The 22,448-nt window shown below is 40.5% G+C and overlaps 1 protein-coding gene across 4 annotated transcripts in view; it reads left to right on the top strand.

Annotated features, from left to right (window-relative positions):
- Positions 1-22,042, top strand: part of AMPD3 (adenosine monophosphate deaminase 3) — a 31,187-nt gene extending 9,145 nt beyond the window's left edge. For all 4 annotated transcript variants that reach the window (XM_028731395.2, XM_028731402.2, XM_028731420.2 and 1 more), the window contains exons 4-15: positions 114-279; positions 1,470-1,689; positions 2,360-2,489; positions 9,756-9,950; positions 10,223-10,354; positions 10,962-11,125; positions 13,628-13,754; positions 16,373-16,536; positions 18,061-18,181; positions 19,254-19,427; positions 20,245-20,355; positions 21,321-22,042. In XM_028731395.2, the coding sequence (XP_028587228.2) occupies positions 114-279; positions 1,470-1,689; positions 2,360-2,489; positions 9,756-9,950; positions 10,223-10,354; positions 10,962-11,125; positions 13,628-13,754; positions 16,373-16,536; positions 18,061-18,181; positions 19,254-19,427; positions 20,245-20,355; positions 21,321-21,497 (1,881 nt within the window). In that variant the 3' untranslated portion in view covers positions 21,498-22,042. The remainder of the gene's footprint in view (positions 1-113; positions 280-1,469; positions 1,690-2,359; positions 2,490-9,755; positions 9,951-10,222; positions 10,355-10,961; positions 11,126-13,627; positions 13,755-16,372; positions 16,537-18,060; positions 18,182-19,253; positions 19,428-20,244; positions 20,356-21,320) is intronic.
- The last annotated feature ends 406 nt before the right edge of the window (positions 22,043-22,448 follow it).

The following is a 22,448-nucleotide window of genomic DNA, read 5'->3' as shown; positions in this document are numbered from 1 at the left end:
TGCATCAGTGAGAAGTAGGCCTAGCTGTCAAGCAAATGTGTTTCGGATTAGTGTTTATAGTAGCATTAAAAAACCCCAACTCTAGTGGTTAATTGTATAATTTCTCCCTTCAGGTTACTGTTGATGATTATGAGCAGGCTGCCAAGAATTTGGCAAAAGCTCTCCTTATTAGAGAAAAGTATTGTCGCCTTGCTTACCATCGCTTTCCAAGGACAACGGCCCAATATTTATGCAGTATGAGAAATGAACAATGGAAAGATGAAGATGAAGTACTTCCAGGTAAATTAGCTGCAGTTTTTTTTAAAGGTTTTGGTGCATGAAAACCTAAGAGATGATTAACTTTTACTGTTCTTAATATGCCCACTTGATCAATATTCTGGTAATAGTATTACTTCCAGCCTTGCATTAGGTTTTACTCTAATAAATGTGTTGCCATTTTGTTCTTAAAGAGTAAATAACTACATAAAGATATAGGGACAGTGCAGTTCTGTGCAATATATTCACTGCTGCTCAGAAAAATGCTAGTCAAGTCCATACACTATGCTTGGTGGCAAATTAGCAATGCACTTTCAATATTTAATTGGATGTTCAGCAACCATCACTCCAATAGGAAACATTGTTAGTTGAACTAATCACCCACAGCATTATACAAGTAAGTCAGTTCCTCTTGCAGCTTTGCTAGATGGGGTTTTCCCCAACCCTTGTTTTTGAGGAATGGTGAAAGTGGGGATTAGCTTGTAACCCAGTTCAGATATGAACAGGGATTTGCACACCCAGCTTTCACATTTAGCACGCTCTGTCCTTCTTGAACATATTGGCTTCAGACCTATGCAACTCTGCAAATTTTGGCCACAAAAATTCTTCCCTCTCAGCAGCGCAAACATTAAACCACAGGTGGACAACTTGTGGCCCCCCAGATGTTGTTGAATTTCAACTCTCATCAGCCCCAGCCAGTATGGCCAATGGTTACTGTAGGTGTAGTCTGGCAATATTTGGAGGGGTCACTCGTTGTATGCCCTATACTTAAGACTGCAGAGATTTTACAGAGCGTATTTTGATTTGCATCCTAATTCAAAATGTTTATGTTGGTGTATCAGCCCCATGTATAATATCACCTTTTTTCATACTTTGCTTGAATAGCTTTCATATAACACATTCTGAACTTCTGGATTTTGGGCCATGGATGCAGTTTGGTCCATGGTAAAAGAACATTACCATAAATATCAAATATCACTGAAATAAATGGTTAAGCATGAGTTGGGTTTCATTCCATGTTTTGGGGCTGATAGGTACCATAGTACCATGTTGCATAGAGTTAAGATGACATTCATGTGACAGTAGATATCCTATATAGCACTTCATGATTTTCATAAGTCTATTACTGCTTTTTTTTGTTGGAATATTGTGAATAGAAACAATACTGTATTTTGAATGATGACAGAAATTTATTGATTCGGACATTTTTATAGATTTTCATCCACCCCCAAAAGACCTGCAGGACCTTTACAATCTTGATGATTCTCCAGGGAATCTGGATTATGTTGTAAAGATGAAGGCAGGCATTTTCTTCGTTTATGAGAGCAAAGAAATGATGGAAGCTGATGAGCCGTGGAACTTGCCTTATCCTGATCTTCAGACTTACACCCTTGACCTCAGTCATGTGCTGGCTCTCATTGCAGATGGCCCAACGTATGGCTTTGTTTAACTTTGAGAATTCCCTAATGCTAGCCTATTGTATGCTTCAACAGTTGTGCTGCTGCTATGAACGTCAAACCTATTATGTTAAATGATGTTCTGGGACGTACAGTGTCAACCAGGGGTGGGGATCCTCAGACCCAGGGGTAATCTGTGATCTTCCAGAACTCTCTGTCTGGTGCTTGGACCTGTCTCCAGGCCACACCCACTTCCCAGCTATAGTCCTTCTCCTGAGGTCATGCCTTTCTCTAGCCTGACTTTGCATCCTCCTTGAGTGTTTTTTGTTGTTTGAAATGTGCCCTTGATCTCTGATACTGACTTTTGGTTGTCTGTGTGAAGGACAAAGAAAGAGGGTCTCACTTTAGTAAATGTGTTTAGGTTTGCAGCCGTGAGGTAGTTTTAATAGTCTGAATCTCTCAAATGTGGGATTGGAACAGGGTTGATCAGTGGCAGTGCTTGGCCTACGGCTCCAGTATTTTGCAACACCTTTAAGAAGAAGAAAAAGTTGCATTTCTAATTCTTAAGTGGATATCTGATTCCTGCATTGCAGGGGGTTGAACTAGATGACTCTTTGGGTCCCTTTCCAATTCTATAATTATTTAAGTAAAAGCATTCTCATTTGCTGTCGGACCATACTTAAGGTACGGTGTTTCCTTTTCCGCAGAAAAACATACTGCCATAAGCGGCTCAACTTTCTAGGATCTAAGTTTGGTTTACACGAGATGTTAAATGAAATGTCTGAACTTAAAGAACTCAAGAGTAATCCTCATCGGGATTTTTACAATGTGAGAAAGGTAAGTACGAAAAAGATTGGTCTGTGATTTATTCTAATCAGTGCCACTTTTTAGAAGCATTTGATGTTAAGTTGAATTAAATATTATGGAAAACATTATTTCATCTTGCGGCAGTATGATTCATAATCGTATGATATGAGTAAGGAACAGCAATAAAATGTTGGAAGAAATAGCCAAAGCAGAGAGGGTTGAGCTGCTTGGTCAAAGGATGAGATACAAAAATAATCAAAATCTGAATTGCTGACTTTGAGAAAAGAAAGAATGTATAAATGAAATAGGGGATGGGAGAACCAGTTTGGAACGATCGTGCTACTAAAAGAAAATCCTATGCCTATTGGATTGTCTGCCTTTAAAAATAGTTCAGAGAAACCACCTTCAATGTCAGATGACATGGTGTGCTATTACATGGATTTTGACAGTCAACAGCCTAAGAATGTCTGGCAAAAAGATTGCATGTATTTAGTAGGGGCATAATGACCTTCCTTAGGCGAGGATGGCATAAACATTACCCTCATAGAATTAACTCTGCCTTCTTCCGTCTTGTTAAGGGCTTGCTGTGAACTAAGAATCTCAACAGCCAGAAGTGTTGCTTTATTATTGCCATATAACATGTCTTGGCTGTGAATGGGTGGCAACCTTGCCGAGAATTGAAAGCAGTACAGTAGAGATGAAGTAGTATATGTTTGGTTTTTTGTTTTAATCTTAGCCATTATTAATGCAAAGATTTAACACTTCAACACTTTCTGTAGATAATGCAACCACAGTCCTCTCCAGACTTTATAAAGTCCAGGCTAGAACTGTGAGTTCCTAAAAACAGCAGCTAAATTCTGCTATTAGTAAGTCATAAATTAAGACTTTAATTTTTATTGTTTTATTGTATTGATGCACTGGACTCATAAGTTTGTGAATGTATAGTATGAGTAAGGGTTTGTGTGGGCCTTCAAAATATGTGCTAGTTTAAAGGGATGTATTCTCACTAAGAATAAAATGTTTCCTGCTATCTAGCTGGCACAGATCCCTCAACCAAAAAATTCTTCATTTGCATGCCCTTTTCTGATCTACAGTACTAATCATTCAGGGCATAACTCCACATGGTTGATGAAGTTGGTTAGAAAAAATTTTTTAGAGAAGAAAGAAACACTGAAAAGTAAAGGAAAACTTAGTTTTCCAGGCCCTTAAGAGCTGTTCTTTTCATGGCGGTGTGCATAAATTAATACTTTTATTAGATGACACTGTGGTGAAACTATGGAGAATGTTGAATAGTGCATATGTATTAGTTGATACAGTCCTGTGTTAATGTAAACACAGAAAAATATATTTATGTACAGCATATTGTGATATAATGAACTTTTTTTTTACAGTGCAGAGTCAGTATATCGTTATATTGCTTCTGTTCTCTGGATTCAAAATAGGTTGTGCAAGAAAAGAAGTCATTCCTGGAAAGTGTGATTAAGGCAGTAAACAGAACAGGTTGAAGCTTTTCCAAGTGAACTGCCAATGTCCCCAGATTCATTGGAAGTACTTATTCAATGATTTATTTACAGTAAAGTCTTTTGCAAAAACAACACACACTATGACAACCCCCTCCAAAAAAAAGGGGGGGGGAAGACCCTTAGAGGAAATTAGTGCCATGCTCTTTTAATTGTTCATTGAGTGCAAGCATTTTGGCTTGCCATCTGGAATGAATGCCCCTGTCCTCCTCCTCAGGTCTTGAGGGAACCCTAGAGGAATAACGGGGGAGGGGAAACAAAATAGGGGGAAAACATCCAACTTACAACTACGCTCCACCTTTACAACATGTGTGCTACTGACTCTCAAACTTCGGGATTGTCGGAATAATATGCAACAAAAAATTAATCAATTTGCATCATGCAACTCAAATTGGGTCCACTAGACCCAAACTTTTAAAACAATGTGGACTAAAGTCACTTCTGGGCCCTCTTTGGGAATAGGGGCGCCAAAGCTCAAGATTCATTAGTTTCATAGTAAATCCACCCCTGGCAACACCCCTCAATCCTGGGACAGAGGGGTGTCACAGTACAGAGCAACTGGAGGGGCACAAGTTCCCAACTCTTGTTTTAAAAAAATTGAAGCTGAAGCCATTTTAAGCTTTCAAGATCCAAAGTTTTGTAAACTGCTTCTGCTATTAGGCTAATATCTTATGATGCCCCAAGGTGGAAAAACCAGTAGTGTTTATAGTGAGAGGCTATGAAAGGAAAGTGCTGGAGAGACATAGATCATAATTCTGAACAGGGTGACCAAGACCCTTCTGTCAATGTAATTATCACTGATCTAAATATGGAATATTTCTCTATCTTGGTGACAGGTTTAATAGAGACGTGTTCATAAGAGTATCAAATGACACCTGTGTCATTGAAATGTTGGAAGGTGTCAAAATCATTCCGTGTGCTTGAAAGCTTAGCTTGGGTTGGAGAGATGTAAAGTACTCGTTTATAAGATTGTCCTGTAGGTAGATTGCTGGAAACCACAGGGAAGGAGATTGCTGTTGCACTCAGTTCCTGCTTGTGTGCTTCCCACAGGCATCTAGCCAGCCACTGTGAGAACAGGATGCTGGCCTAGATGAGGGTGGGGAGGAAAAGGTGGATGGAGAAGATTATGAGGAAAAGAATACAGTGGTGCCCCGCAAGACGAATGCCTCGCAAGACGGAAAACCCGCTAGACGAAAGGGTTTTCAGTTTTTGAGTTGCTTCGCAAGACGATTTTCCCTATGGGCTTGCTTCGCAAGACGAAAACGTCTTGCAAGTCTTGTGATTTCCCCCCCGCTTCCCCCCCTTTTTCTAAGCCGCCAAGCCTTTAATAGCCGCTAAACCGCTAATAGCGCTAATCCGCTAAGCCGCTAATAGGGTTGCTTCGCAAGACGAAAAAACCGCTAGACGAAGAGACTCGCGGAATGGATTATTTTCGTCTTGCGAGGCACCACTGTAAAATGGCAGCAAAAATATATTAGTGTGATGCACCTCTGTTTCAGTTGCTTGCAGCATACCCTCCAGTGTGTTGAATCCCAAAACCGGGATGTGCCTCTTCCTGTTTGTGCTCCCTTGCGAGTCACGCGAACCACACAAGATCACAGAGCCTAAAAAACAAGCATTTTTCAGGGCTGTGCTCTCGTAGCGCCCAAAAACGTGCACCTTTTTTGAAGGTGAGATCTCGCCTGCGAAATCACGTGAACAAATATATATGTACCTCTGTGCAGGAAGGAATATATATAAATATCTTGGGATCTTGAATTCGACAATAGTCTGAAAAATATAGAAAGGCAGGATAAATTTTATTTAGTAAAAATTGTTTTAATACATAAATACATTTCTGTTAAGAGGAAATGTTATCTGAGGACAGGTTCAGATAACTATAATGGACTTAAGATGACTGTGGCAGGCAAAAAATAATTGGCCACACAGCCTTCCAGATCTTGTAAGGGTATAGTTCAGGTATATATTGTTTTTCTGCCTAAAAATTATACCCTTAGCTCAGACTTTATCCTCCTCTAATAACATTAAATGTGCCAAAGTAAACTTAATTTTGCATGTTTAATGGCTGCACAATTTTGAATGAACAGTGATTTTGTGATTAAATATCCTTCTTGTGTTAGTAGATGTTTTAAGCATCTGTTTTAATACAGCTGTTGATGAAACTCTCTAGGTTTTAGTGGAAGTTGTTACAAAGCACATTTAATGGAAAATTAAAGACTAATTCCAGTTATGAATTATGTACAGTGATCATAAGAACCAAAGGTTAATGGCATGTAGCCTGACTCTGCTTTTTGTGGAAACTGATTTGCAAAGCTGATTTTAAATTATGATGGTAAATAATAAGTGTGCTCTAATGAACTGTCTGTTTATAGAATGCTAATCAGTTTCATGGCATTTACTACCTTCTGAAAACTCCAGGAGCTTCAAAAACTGGTTTTAAGCTCAAGAGTACATTGTGACCTTTAGATAACATGCTGCTCTGTGTGTCTTAACATTTTATTAGGTACACTTGTGGAGATGGTGATGCAGTAATGAGATCCCATTGGAAAAGTAGTGTTCTAAGAAAATAGTAATAGCTAGGCATTTTCTTTTACTCAGAAGTAAGTTCCTTGTGTTTTGTGGGATTCCGTGGAAAAGCAGGAAATTTGTCAATAACATGGAACTTCTGCTTGTGATATGTGATGGCTCATTCACACATGCAGTAAGTTTGGAATCGGCTCACAATTGTGGGGCAGAAGTAGCTTACCATTGCTTCTGCTAGGACAAATTAATTTCCAGTGATCTTTCCTTCCTCATTGTGTAAACCAGGTATGGGGACCCTTTGGCCCTGAAGATGTTGCTGAATTACAGCTCCCTTCAGCCATAGCAAATGTGTCCGATGGCCAGGGATTGTCCGAGTTGCAGTTCAGCAACATCTTCAGGGCCAAAGGATCTCCACACCTGGTACAGAATCATTAGTGTTGCCTTCTTGGATCTCTGAATTGAGGCAAGAACTGCAAAATGAGCTGTTGAATGTGAGGCATTTCCCCCCTCCTCAGTATAAACATCTTTCAGGTGTTATGAAGATTCTATTCCTTTTCATGGAACAAGTTTGGCTTGGTCGGGGGGGGGGGGGGAATTATTAAACACAGTGGTACCTCTGGTTACGAACTTAATTCATTCTGGAGGTCCGTTCTTAACCTGATGTACCACTTTAGCTAATGGGGCCTCCTGCTGCTGCAGTGCGATTTCTGTTCTCATCCTGAGGTAAAGTTCTTAACCTGAGATACTACTTCCAGGTTAGCGGAGTCTGTAACCCGAAGTGTTTGTGACCCAAGGTGTTTGTAACCCGAGGTACCACTGTATGCAGTCATTTCTATTTAACATCCTGATAAAAACTGAATGTACTCTCTGTAATTTGCATACTCAAGCTATTACTGCTGTTCTCACGTTCTTCTATGGAGCTGATTATGATTATCAACAATGTATAAGACATCAAGTATGAGACTGCTCCTCCATGAAAGTCCTCATTGGGTTGGGTGTTCTTAAAAAAACCCATGATTCTCGTGCTTGCTATAAATAAATATTATATCATTTACGGAGCCAAATACACTGTGGCTGAAACTTCCAGCAAAATCATCACAATATTGTTATTAGATTTACTACCCATTCTTCACCAAAAGGTCCCAGGGTGAGTTACAGCAATGTAAATACAGTATTAAAAACAGTTGCACACAAATTACAATAACAGCTAGAGTGAAGGTGCCAGACATGCTTCTGTGGGGAGGGGCTTCCACAGAAAATGCCACTTCCCCTGCCCAATGCCCCCTGAGGGCAATGCAACTGCCAAGAGAGCCCCTTCTGCTGGGTGATTGCTTTTGTTTTGTTATCATGGCAGGATCTGGGCCAGGTATCTCACTCATGCTTAGCTGTCATTCTGTTTTGTACTTCGCGTAGCATGCTGTACCTTGATTTGTAATCAGACATTCTCGACTAAAAGTATTAATATCTTTTGTGATGTATGTAGATAGTCCTTCAGGCTAAGAAGTTGTCAGGATAGAGTGCCTCACAGAGGATTTCAACTGTTTGTTGGATTTCTACCTATTGTTTGTCTCATTGAGTCTGCAGAGTAGAAAACATATCTTTTAAATAGAACTTGCTTTAGCTTAAGAGCATGGGCAAGAGAAAGGTGTTGACAGTACTTTCCTGTCACTTCAGGGAGTCTGAATAAATTCCACCTTAGAGCTGAAATTAATACAGGCTTCTTGAATTTCACCTTTCCAGCAAAGGGGTTTATCTAGACTCCACTTTGGTGGTGAAGGGAGCACTCATTACACACCTGGTGATAATGTGCAACATTTTGCCTAAGGTCTGTGGCAAACACTGCCAAGAGCTGGAACTGACATTGAAAAACATTGAAAACATTTTCCCTCTCACTCCTGCAGAAGTAGTTTAGAGCAACCCCTTTGCCCTGGAAGTGAAATTGACATTAGAGGCAATAAAACTGAGAGGTTGCAGAGATGAGGAGAAATCGTATCAATTTCATCTTTCCTTTTCCCCATCTTTGAAGTCCTTGTAATACAATACTCAGAGCCTTAGCAGATGCTACACACCCAGTTTTTTCCTTCTGTCCTTTCTGCTGCTACTGAGAGATTGTTTTTTTCTCATGGAAACAGGAGCATTCCATCAGTCCCTAGGGAAACAAGACAAATGAAGATGTTAAAATGTGAAATACTGTACCTTACTGAATAAAAAATATATGCAATGAATTGTGTAACGTAATAATTAAATTCACTAATACTACTACTAGTAATAATTTGATTGTTTATACCCTGCCCATCTGGCTGGGTTTCCCCAGGCACTCCTTAGTATGTTTTTATTATTATTTAAAGTATTGCAACGCAATGATGTAGCTTCGGGATCATAACAGTGGATGACTTCACCACTATTCTATTAGCATGATTGTGACAGACATCTTCACTAGAGGTCAGGGATATGCTGAGAAACGGGAAGTAAAATCAGTCAAAATAAGACACATTTGACAGGAAAGGGGGTGGGAACAGAATAACACATTTGGAAAGAAAATATAAATGTATAAATGCAAAGTCACACCAGGAGGGTCTGTGCAGAATGCATACATAATGACTTAGATCCAAGGGACTGCACAAGGGGTGGTGGAATTCACTGATTTCTGGTGACTTCTCCCTCCTGCTGCAGCCTCCTACTTAACATGCATTATGTTTCAGAATAGCCTCCCAATTTTCAGGAGTAGATTTTCATGAGGCACAGCAGGCTGCAGGGGCAAGGAGGAGATGGAAAAGCCCATTCTGTGAATGGGTCTCTACTCACAAAATGAACATTCACTAACTATAATGCAGGTGAATATGTGTTGTGTCTCACAAGCATGTTGAATTCCAAATGAACATCTTACAACTAGTAGGACTCTTATCCTTAATAGCTTTGACTGCATATGTATTCAGAATAGGTTTCCTCCTTTTCTTTTAAGAAGTAGCATCTGACCAGAGCCTGAGGGCTACATTTGACAAGACAATGGGAGTTTTGTGATCCTTAGATTACATTGTTGGTGAAAGGGGAGTTCAACCATGTAAGAATATTCTTCCTCACTCCCAAAAGCTGAAACCTGATGACTCTTGTCGTTGCTGAAGTTAGTGCTTCATAGCACGCTGAGAGGAAGGTGCTCGATATCTTTCAAATTACCTGCTGTGCCAGATGGCTAATAGTAAAATATGCATGCTTGATGTCAGCTGAGCCAGAATAATCTTGTTTGTGATTTCAGGTTGACACCCATATCCATGCTGCTGCCTGTATGAACCAGAAACATTTGCTGAGGTTCATTAAACACACATACCAAACAGAGCCAAACAGGATAGTGGGAGAGAAAAAAGGCAAGAAGTTAACTTTAAAGCAGGTGTTTGAAAATCTCAACATGGATCCCTATGACCTCACTGTAGACTCACTAGATGTCCATGCAGTAAGTACATTTTGACCAGCAGATGAAATTGAATATGGAGATCAGGATTTTGTACTTGAGCCATGTATGGAGGGAGAAGATTACTCTCTTGGTTTTTGTGATATATATTTTTTGTTACTTAAAGAATGCTTTAGTTAAGAATATATATTGACATTTTGATATTTTACAAGTAGATGTAAATAAATATACTGCAACAATATGACTTAACAATATGTGAGTTGTTAAAAACTGATACTCAGTTTATTGAATACACATTTCCCTTCTTATCTCAGGATCGCCAGACATTTCACCGATTTGATAAATTCAACTCCAAATATAATCCAGTTGGTGCAAGTGAGCTGAGGGACTTGTACTTAAAAACAGAGAACTACATTGGTGGTGAATATTTTGCTCGTATGGTGAAGGTAGGCAGCTTTTGAATCCTTTCAGTTACTGTGTCTTAGTGTCTTGTAGAAAACACTTGTAATGTGAAATATACTAATTGCAGCGTATGCCGCTGAGCCAAGGAGATGCTGAATCCCGAAAGCAACTGAACTCCACATAGAATACGAGATGTCTTGTGTGACAGACACGTACATCTGTATAAGCTAGACGGGCTCTAAAGTTGCAAGGTTTTCTGCTCACAGGAACTGTAGTATGCAGATGGGTGTGTGAGGTTAGGAATGTACTAAAGGGCTTTTCAAAGCTGGTAACTTTACTATTTTTTTCTGCAGTGCATCACAAAAAGGGTATTTAAGAGGTGTACAAGTCCCATTCTTTGTATGGTTTGGGGGCTGTAGTTTGAGCAAGTTAGAAAAAAATGTCAGTGGACATGAATAAATTTGTAAACACGCATCTGGGTTCTCTGGATCCTGCACAAATATATTGGGGGTGGGGACTGCACAAAACATGGCTAACACTCTAGATCATTGATTTCAATGGACATATTTCCAAATTAAGATCTCTGTGTAAAGCTTTTGTGATTATGTGTTGCTCCTGGCAGAAATGTAATAATGGCTTGGTTTTGAATAGGAAGTTGCCCGTGAACTGGAAGAAAGTAAATACCAGTACACAGAACCTCGGCTGTCCATTTATGGACGTTCTCCAGATGAATGGCCAAATTTAGCTAAGTGGTTCATCAGGCACAAAGTTTACTCACCGCACATGCGTTGGATGATTCAGGTCCCTAGAATCTAGTAAGTATCTTTGTGTCATTGTTTTTTAGCCTTATGGGTGCACTTTTTCTCTATCTGAATAGTGTTTTTTCTCTCACAAGCATTACTTCATCATGTAATTACTTTCTCAAAAACAATGAGGAAGTCTGATCTAATCTTCTCTCTTCTCCTGTTGTAATGCAAACAGCCTTGCCCCATGGCAGCTACCACAGTATCCTGTGTGAAGCAAAGAGGACAAAACTGGACAACTCAATTTCACTTTTTTCTATCAGTCGAAATACATGTTACCTTAAATCAAGTGGGGAACCTGCAGCCCTCGGCCTTATTTATGAGGAGAGGTGAAAAGGGAGTGGAACTGAGAATGGATGGAGTAATAGAAAGTCAAGGGATGAGGGACTCACTGCACAGGGCCAGCCCTACCATTGGACAGTGAGGAAACTGCCCTGGGTAGTTAATTTTGAGTGTTATTACTGTATTTTTACTCCTATGGAAGAAGTGTTGGTGGTCTTTTCTGTCTCAGGCACCAAAACAACTTGACCCCCTTGATTTGGGGTTTCATTTGCTATTCTGCCTTGGGTACCAAAATATATTGGGATGGCCCTAGGCCTGCACTCGATCAGTTCAGGCCCCTGATGAGCTATTTGTCCCTTTCCCAGTCAGCCACTTGGGTGGCGCTGGAAGGGGTGGAGACAGAGAGGAAGGGGGTATTTAAGAGAGGGGAAAGGGAGAGGCTCTGAAACAGCCTACCAGCAGTTCCTGCCCAGTCTATTGGCATGCAGTCTTTTACAGGAAAAAGTGGTTCCTCACCTCGCGCTTTGTTACATGGCTGCCCATGCCCCATTCTTTCTCTTATTAATGTTTAGGTAGAGGAAGATACATGATGTGACATTGTATTTCTGTACAAGTGTTAGCTAGTTGAACAGAGCGGGGGGGGCAAGGTAAAGAAATGTTGTCTTTGGTCACATCTTTTGTACACAGCTTTGAGGGTGTTTTTTGGTGTCTTTTTTACAATCAAGCAATGTATCACTTTTATGAAACCAACATCACATGTAAATATCACTGTTGTGTAAGCTGCAGAGACATGTTTAAAAGCCAACCAGCACATCGCCTTAAATGTGGGGCTGCTGTACACCCCCCAAACTTCTTTTGGTACATCTAGTTGAAGTAGATGCAGCTTAGCTGGGTGGTGGCTGGGCTAAGCTTGTACTCTAGGTACGCTGAGCCTGTGTGCAATGGCCAGCACCACCCTGTTAATGATGCTGGCACTGTCTCTGATGTACATATATCAGGGCAGGACTGGCGCCATTAACAGGGTAGGACTGGCGTGTATACACATGCTGAATGACCTGGGAGCTTCTGCTTGGCTCCACAGCCTACACATGTTTGGAGGCCACAATGGCGCCCCTCAACCTTTGCTGGGTCTGCTTTTAAGGCTGAACTGAAAACATGTTTAAAATGATGTAAAATATCAACTGCAATCCTCTGTAATTTTTGTGATTGTTTAATCAAAACGCGCTTCAAACTAGCAATGGGAATTGGTCTACATATCAGACTAAATGCAAGCTGAAAAATCAGATAAATAATTTTCATACAAGTCTTTTAGTGTGATAGGGAACGAAGGCTGGCATAATTTTAACTATAAATTTTTGCATCTGTAAGTACGGTATCTAAGACATGGTTATTTGCTAGAGATTATGATGCATGGCCAACGTGCATTGACTGGGGAGCTAAATAATGAGTCCACTAGGCACTTCAAGTCCCCATAAATCACATTACTCATTAGGAAGCAGGTTGCTATCATTAGTTTTTCTACTCAGCATAATGCAAACAAGTATGCATGCTGCATTAGTCACTCAAATTGAAGCTCTCATTAGGAGAGATTTCAAGACTGAATTTTGAGACAATATATTTTGTTTCGGGGCAGGTTTGTAGAGGAAACTAATTCTCATCAGGTAATTACTAGGTAATTTTATTGATTGATATTTGAGTTTAAATCTTCCTTGCTTATAATGAAGAATTAAAAATACGACAGGTCAGTTAAAGCATAAGCCCTGTGTGTGTACACACACACACACACACACACACACACACACACACACACACACATATATATACATGCACACATACTGTATGTAAACATTAAGGAGAATGCAAGTTTAGTGGTTAATGTGCTTAACATCTGGCCATTGTGCACTTTCCCTGGGCCTTGTGGAGAATGTGCACATAATCTATCCATGAAGAGGGGATTGTGTACATAATATACATAATCCCCAACAGGCCTTGGGAAATATTGGCTGGATTTTGTACATTCTCCAGCCATTCTGCATAATCCCCACATGCTTTGGGGAATAGGCATATCTTAACTGCATTCTGTACATTTACCAGGCATTATACTGACCAATATATATATTGGTCAGTATACTTGGTCTCTAAGAATCATGCCTTTTTTCTAAGCAAATAAATCTTAAATAAATAAATAAATTTTAAATAAATATATATATTTAACATTCTTGTTTCTTTCAGTGATATTTTTAGGTCAAAAAAGATTCTGCCTAGCTTTGGCAAAATGCTAGAGAACATCTTCTTACCTCTGTTTGAGGCAACTATCAACCCATTGGAACATAAAGAGCTGCACCTCTTCCTTAAATATGTAAGTCTGTGGATGACCCTTCTTCAGGGCTGCATGTATCAAGTCGTTTTATGATCACACTGCATGCCTTCATTTTGTATTGGGTGTAGAATTAATTGTTCCAAAACCCATAACTTTTTGTTTTGTTCTCCTCTCTCCCTGCTTCTAAAAGCAAGTTTCTCATCCTTAGAACTGCAATGTTTTGGAAATGCTTGGTGGGATGAAAACTCAAAGAGCCACAGAGACAGGGGTCTGAGCAAGGCTCCTGGTGAACAGGGCACCCATGTTCTGCATACTGCTTTGGCCTGCCCCGGGGATAGCAAAAACAAAATAAATTATGCAAAATGAGCACAAGTTGCATAATTTATACAGGTTGCCAAATTCAGTTTCTTTCTTGGTGCAGAATTTCAGCTACTTCAGCACAAAGTCCTGGTTTTTCTTTTGTGTATGTCATTAAGGACACCTGCCCCTTCTCTGCCTTGCTCCAAAATTTCTCACCACTAAGTGCAAAGGCCCTCTCCAAGAGCCACATGCTCATATCAGTAAGATTTGAGTGTGTTACTGTTTTTAGCCATTTCCCCACAACTATGTGCTAGTCAGATGATGGAATTCAGTTTAGTCCCCCATCCGCTGATTAGATACCTGCAGTTGTCAAAGCTGCCACCGCCTGCTGATTGAAACTGTGTGCGCATTTCCTAATACAGTGGTACCTTGCTTTGCAACCGTTTTGGATTACAACCATTTTGGATTACAACCATGTCAAACCTGGAAGTGTGTGTCCCTTTTTTTGGATTACAACCCACCCCCCTTTTTTTGGGATGCCCCATTGGCTAAAGCACACCTTGGGTTACAACCTGTTTTGGTTTACAACCAGACCTCCGGAACGGATTATGGAAGTAAACCAAGGTACCACTGTACAGTAACAGCAACCTGTTATACTGTTCTGACACAGCTCCCTCTGCTGGCGAAAACTTAAAAATGTTTCAAGTTTTATGATTCTACCATCTTTGGTGTGAACACTGAGCAGCTTTTGACAAATGAGTGGCACAGAGCTGTTGTGGGCCCTGTGGCTGTGAAAGAGGTGTTTGCTTCTAGAACATGCAGCTCTGCCTTGATTGGCTGGCCTGAATGTTCAGGGCCTCTCCTAGAGTGGCATGGAAAGTGCTGCTCTTATCCATGCAAAAGTTACATCAGATGCTGGAGACCTTACGGAAGGAGATTACAACTGTGGCTTTTCCCTACTTCACTGCTGCCCCAGATTCCAAGAGGGCTAATACTGGTGTGGGGAGGAGGTGCTACTGCATGGGCTTCTGTGTTGCATGTTAGGTACTGCTGACATTACATGCATGGTACAGGAATGCAACAGGCCTCTTCCATGAAAGTGATGTGAGAAGAAGCCGCCCAGGATACCACCAGAAAAACAGTCCTTGTGGCAGGTGAACTTAGGCAGTTTGTGAGGTCTGGTTGAGGTGGAGTTGCGGCAGGTGTCGACACCTCTATATTATTATTTATATGTTTGTTTGTTTGTTGCATTTCTATCGCACCTTTACCCCCATGGAGCTCAAGCCAGTTTACATAGTTCTCTCGCTCATCACTAATCCCCACAACTATCTTGTGAGGGAGATAGATTCAGGTAGGTAGCCATGTTGGTCTGACGCAGTTGAGCTACTGGACATTTTTCTTATGAGGGAGGTTAGGCTGAGACCTGGCCCAAGGTCACCCAGTAAACTTCATAGCCAAGTGAGGAATCGAACCCTGGTCTCCCAAGTACTAGTCCAGCACTCTAACCACTGCCTTGCCACTGGCTCCACATGTAAAACTCTTCCTCCTTTCAGTAGGCAAGCCTTCCCCAACCTGGTGCTCTCCAGATGCTTCAAACTGCAATTGCCATCATCCCTGACCACTAGCCATCCTGGCTGCGGCTGATGAGAGTCCATCATCTGGAGAGCCACATGTTCCACACCTCTTCTGGAGAGTCTGCAATGCTTTAGTGGTGTAATGGGTTTAAGGAAGACTGCAATAGGACTTTCTCATCACATACCCAAAGTATTTTCTTGCTCAGCAGCCGTCAGTCCTGTGACATTGGAGTTTGGGAAACATTCAGCATAATGACACCCTGGGCATGAAGAACATTCTATTAAAATAAATAGTACCCAGGTGCAGTGGGGACTCTATTTATAGTAGGCATTTTCATTGACAGCAACATTTCTTTTGTAAACATGCACATTCTGCTCTGTAGAAATATTAACGACACTGCTTAAGCTAGTCCAATCCCAGTTTTATATGGCTGGAAGCTGAACTGTTTCTGAGTAAACCATTACAATTTGGGCTTTGGGTTCAGCTGTGATTCAGACTATTCTGGTTCACAGTTTAAACCAATAAAGGCTTGACATTCAGATTTGTATTCCCCACCCTATCACAAAACAGTATAATGGTTATGTTTCTTGGTTGTAGTTTAACTATTGAGGGCACACACTTCAGTAGGTAGTGTTTGATTGTGTGGGATCTCTTCTGCCTTTGCTATGTGGAAGGAAAAGGAAAAATTGTGGAATTTCTGGCCTAAAGCCCTGACTTTATATATATATATATGTTCATGCTGAAGTTGATTCACACACACGTCTGTTTTGTTGGATTCCTAGGTGACAGGGTTTGATAGTGTGGATGATGAATCCAAGCATAGTGACCACATGTTCTCTGACAAGAGCCCCAACCCTGATAACTGGACTAGTGAAAAAAATCCTCCATATAGCTATTACTTGTACTACATGTACATAAACATCATGGTTCTGAACAACCTTAGAAAGTAAGTAGTAGTGTTTTATATCTTCTTATCTCTGCATCTTTAGTAGAAAGATATAACATGGAATTTGAAGCATAGCTTAAATCAGAATAACATTGTCAACTTAAATGTAAGTGTTTTTATGATCTCCTTTCTAGAGCTGCTCTCCCCCCCCCCCCCGCAAGCACCCATTCCTGATTCTACTTCTAAGGCTTTTTAAAGACCACCAATTCAGTCCAAAAAGAGGAAATGATTGAGCAAAACAGCACTGTGCAGACTTAACCATCAGGTTAGGATTGTACACGTGTAGCCCTGGGTGGCACCTTCTGTAACAGGGCTGATCATCTGTGGGCCAGAAGAAAAGGTTGAATCCAGCTCTTCTGTCCCTGCTCCTGCCATCTAGGCAGAAAATCAGTACTATTGAAGAAACTAACCAGGACTGCACATTCACAGCTCTGGCCCTAGTGTCAGACTTTGCAGTCTGAGGAAGTATGAAAAGAGCATATTTTTGTATGTGTAGCGTCTCTTGTTGGCTAGGGATGAAAAGTGTTTTTTTAATCTCATAGACCAGGAGCACCTAACTCGAGGCATGTAGGCTGACCCACCCAATAGGTTTTTTGCAGCCCCCAAGACCTGTCCATACTTGTACTCCTTTTCTTTTATAAAAAAAAAATAGTAAAAGAGAGTGCTTGTTTTTAAAAGTATTGACTTCTGCTTTGTGCCCCCACTGCAATACTGTGATTTCAAAAGGCTTTTCCTGCCCCACTGTGTGCCTAATACCACCCCCCCAACCCACATTACTAACCAATCTTGTGGGTCCATCAGCCTGGAAAAGGTTAACCCCCTCTGTTGTAGATCCATCAACTGCCTAACGTACAAACACACACACACGCACACACACTTTTTCAAACTTATGGTTTCTGGATCAAACACACTTTGTAAGGTTTTGTTGCACTTCAGGCAGCATCTGGAGAGCATCTGAACCAGCTTTCAGTAGATTATAGAAGTAATCAGTACTTCTTCATTAGATGTGTGCCAAAAAACATCACTGACGCCTATAGAGTAGTGTCCAGAGCATCATTAGTGATCCTCTTTGTCTTGTCAGGATTAGTTTTGTATATTGGCACAGTGAGATATGTGTAGCATGTTCCCTGTTTTTGCATGTCCTTTCATCCACCCTTTAAAAAAGAATAATGCAAAGCAGCCTGTATTTCCAAGAAAAGAAATGCTCCACCATTTCAATAACATTTTATATTTTAAATTAATTTAGTCTTGAACATTTTTTGCTTGAGAACATTATCTTAAAAAAAAACACCACACAAAAAACTATAGGAGTGAAATTGACTACACTGGAACTTGCTTCACAGGATTGTTTATAATCTTAGGCCTCACTTCATTCATTGTCTCAGGTTCAGTTTGCTTGCTAATGTAACAGATGTTGTGAACTTGCATAATACAAGTTATTTTATAATTACTTGGGAATTAGTTACAAAGTGTGAGTGCATGATGACAATTTTTAAAACTTTGGTTTATTTTAAATTTCTGTAGGGAAAGAGGCATGAGTACCTTCCTGTTTCGGCCTCATTGTGGAGAAGCTGGATCGATCACTCACCTGGTGTCAGCATTTCTTACTGCAGACAACATTTCCCATGGATTACTGCTGAAGAAGGTACAGCCCCTTGCAATTCATCTAGTATAAAATATAACCATATAGGGTTAGAGTGTTAGAATGTCAGCAAATATGAAATATGTCATCTATAAATTTTTAAAAGAATTGTCCACTGGGTGGCAGACTTGAGACAATACAATTCTAATATCCACAGTTTAGAAACCTTCATCAGAGCTTTCCAAACTGTGACATGGTAGTGTGTCGCGTGAACACTCCCTGCACTCCTCCAGGCGCTGGAAAGGGGTTAGTTTAACCTCTTGTTTTTCTGGCAAAACTGATTTACTGTGTCGCGAAATGAGGCATGTCTCTAAAAAGTGTGTCACCAACATGAAAAGTTTGGAAACCTCTGCCTTAGATGTTGTTAGAAAAACAAAACTGTGTGCCCTTCTATGAGAGCAGTTAGGTACGCCATTGTTGTTCTATTGTTGGGGGATATCTAGATGCCTTTTCCCAAAGGAAGAGCTGCTGTGAGGTTATCCCCAGCATTCATGCAGCAGTTCTGTTTCTCATTCTCCATTTTTGGTCCTCTTTCTGAATCCACCTATGCTTTATTATGCCTGTTCTCACTGCCTTCTTGGAGCTCAGGTCATTTCTCAAAATACAGACTCTGTAACAAGGAAAATGTAGTTTTGGTTACATATACAAAATCACACTTTGGTCACTGAACGTGGGGCTGTCATTTGGTCAAAGATTTGAGGTTTTGCATTGCAGAATCCTGGCTTTTAAGGGGCTGGGTTGTTCTAAATTCACAGTTCAATTGTTACAAACAGAATGCATTTATATTTATATTTAACACTTCAGTTCATGGTAAATCATTGGTTTAATATCCCAAGTATTTTATTTTATTTTATTTTAAATTGCTAATAAACTTTATTTAAACAGATAATTGTAAAGTACACAAATAATAGTACAAAAACAGCTGTCACAATACTAGGAAGAAAAGGAAGGGTTAAAATGTTCCCAAGTTTAATGATTGAAGTCAAGCGTTTTCCATTTCCTCTGACTGAATATCTCCTTTCCTGTTATCTTTCTGTACCAATGAATAATGGCTCTCTCTGTTATTTTTGTCCAGAGTCCAGTTCTCCAGTATCTTTTTTATCTTGCACAAATCCCCATTGCCATGTCCCCTCTTAGCAACAACAGCCTATTCCTGGAGTATTCAAAAAACCCACTCCGAGAATTTCTACACAAGGGACTCCATGTTTCTCTGTCTACAGATGACCCAATGCAGTTCCACTATACAAAAGTAAGTAATTTTGGAAGTTCACTGCATTTCAAAATGAATTACCGTAATTTAAATCCCCCCCATCAACCCAAAAAGTAGCCCAGTCAAATGTATGTTTATGTGGAAGAAAGTCCTTCTGCATTCCATGAGCATAGGGTTACAGCCATGATATAATAGTTAACTCCTACTCACGGTAGAATCATGACCATTAATGAACCCAAGCTAGTCATGTTTACTAACTTCAGTGGGTCTACTCTTGAATTGGACTGGCATTTAATATCATTCATAGTCCAACAGTCGGTTCCAGAACAATCCTATGTTAGCTGTGTGTGTGTGTGTGAGAGAGAGAGAGAGAGAGAGAGAGAGAAATACTGTCATTTCCTAAGGCCTGTTGGATTGCTGAAGCCAGGAGGACAGTTTTTCTTACTTTCCCCTCCTCTCAGTAGGAGGGAATTAACTATGTCAGTCCCAGGACTTTGCATAGTTGGGGGTTCTTTTTGATGGGATGCCAAGGGAACAAGGGAGCTTAGAATCCTGCAGGTCCTCAGCCACTCATTTATAATGACTCCTCACCTGGCTCTTGGCTGGCTTTCTGTTTGCTTCCTTACTTTGTGCTTAAATCCTAAATCTTGAATATATAAGCATATATATTGTTTGTCTCCAGGCATACCTTCCTAAGAACTACAACTCAGTTGGCAATGATGTCTGCAGTTCTCAGCAATTAGCTCACCACTTGAGATGGTCCAATAACCATTAGACAGTTGTCTTAACAGAATTTATTTACAAGTATACGAGTGTGTTTACATAGCTAGTAAATAATTATATTTTATGTTTAAAGGAAGCACTGATGGAGGAATATGCCATAGCAGCTCAAGTGTGGAAACTGAGCACTTGTGACTTGTGTGAATTAGCAAGGAACAGTGTACTACAAAGTGGTTTGTCGCATAAGGTAAATTCCGTGCGCTGCAGGAAGTTCTGTTTTGTATGTGCCGCTGTTTGTGTTACACGTCAAGCTAGAATCTGAGTGCAGCTGGAAGCCTGATTGGAATGGGGACTGCAGTCACGCTGTATTAAACATGTGGATGCATATTTATCATCTGATAGGATAGTCTGAAAGTTGAAAGGGAAGCCAGTGACTGAATATCCTGACTGTTTGGGTTTTTTGACAGAGGGAAAAATTGAGTGATTGACTGCCCAGGGCTAGAGAGTGAATGGAGGCCAAGTTATATCACAAAATGGTTACTACATGGTGGCCTTATGAAATGGCTCCCATGGAATTGTCTTAAATCCATTTTGTGTAGGAATGCATTACAAGGACCAGAGAAATTAGTCTCTTACCTCCATAAATCCCCCCTGTGCAGTGATATGGAATCATCCCAGATCCATGTGTTTAGGCACTATGCAACATGTACAAGGAAGCTGCTACTGGAAGCTATTCAAAGCAGCCTCCAGATGTCAGCCATTTTGGGTCAACAATCCCTCAGAATATGACATTACAACTGAAGACGGTATTACTGCCATCTACCTTCTTCTCCTTGCCCTCAGCTGCTGTTTCTTTTTTGGCAGTTTTTTCCTCTGCCAGAATAAATGCTGCTGCTGAGATGACTCCCTCCATGGTGTGGGTGGTTAACATGTTGCCCTCCCAGATGTTGCCGGACTTAAACTTCATCAGGTCAGCCAGCATGGCCAACACTTAGGTGTGATTAGAGTTGTAATCTAACATCACCTGGGAGCAACCACTGGTCTCTGGTCCCCCCTCCCTCCCCCTCCTTCTTGCTTTTGCTGGGTAGGAGAGGCATCTCTTGTCCAACCCAAGCCCTAATGTGTTTTTTAAAAAGAAAAAAAAGCATTACCTTTAAAATTCAGAGCAACTTTTAAGTTGATAATCATCTTTAAACGTTGTTTCCTCCTTAGGAAAAACAGAAATGCATAGGGACAAACTATTCCAGCGAAGGGCCTGAAGGAAATGACATTCGAAAGACTAATGTTGCACAGATTCGGATGGCTTACAGATATGAGAACCTCTGCAACGAGCTGAGTTTCCTAGCTGATGCAATGAAGACAGAAGAGATTACTGCACTGTCAAAATAGCCACAGTATCGTGCAAAGGACAGAAGCCTGTGAACATAAGAGGACTTGAGCAACTGCAGGAGGGAGAGCTGCCTGGTGATCAGGAGTCTTACGTTGCGTCAGACTTGGCTGCCAAGTCCAGTTTCTGTAAGCATAGTTAGGGCTGCTGTACATATTCAGATGCAGGGTCTGAATCTTCTTTATGCTGCAATTAACGTTTAAAAGTGCACTCCAAATCTAGGCATAATATTTATAGTGTTTGCATCTGGGATACGTGAGTGTCTGCTTTGAAACAAGCAACATGCTGCAGCTTCTGGTAGCACACATGCACCTCTTTTGCCATGCTTAGCTAGCAGTAGGCAAGGATCTATGGCACTTTAATCTCTAGTTTGTGTACACTCTTTGATCTGTATTGCAATGAATGTAGGGAAGAAAAAGAATATGACCAAAGAGCTGCATGTTTTTCCTGGTTGCACATGATAGGAAAACCTATTCACCACTTTTGTCTACATTTTGTCTGTCTATACTCCCCAAAAAACCCACAATAAATCTTAGGTGTGGCCATTGCTCTTGTAGTTTCATTAAATCTTTTAAATTGTCCTTTGGTGACTAGCAACATCAGTCATAAATGTTTATGCTGATTTACCATTATGTTTTCTTATGGTGCACTGGCATAGGGTCTGAAACTTATAGAGCAGTCCTATGTATGTCTACTCAGAAGTCCTCTGTCCCTTGACTATCCAGCACTGTTCAAATCTGTCAGTCCCTGGAATGTAATCCCCATGTAAATTGCAGGCTTACTGTATGAAGAAATTAAAAGAGTATGTGCAGAAAAGTCAGCATTTAAAACTTCCCTTAAGGCTGCTACACATGGTCACATAGTGTGTACCTGCTGTGCTAACTAGGAAATTATATAAGATTTCTTAGTTTTGATTAAAGGTTTATGGTTGTTTTACATTCTAGTGAAACAGA

The sequence above is a fragment of the Podarcis muralis genome, chromosome 1, assembly GCF_964188315.1.
Source record: "Podarcis muralis chromosome 1, rPodMur119.hap1.1, whole genome shotgun sequence".
Lineage (NCBI taxonomy): Eukaryota > Metazoa > Chordata > Lepidosauria > Squamata > Lacertidae > Podarcis > Podarcis muralis.
This window is presented reverse-complemented; position numbering and strand designations above follow the sequence as displayed.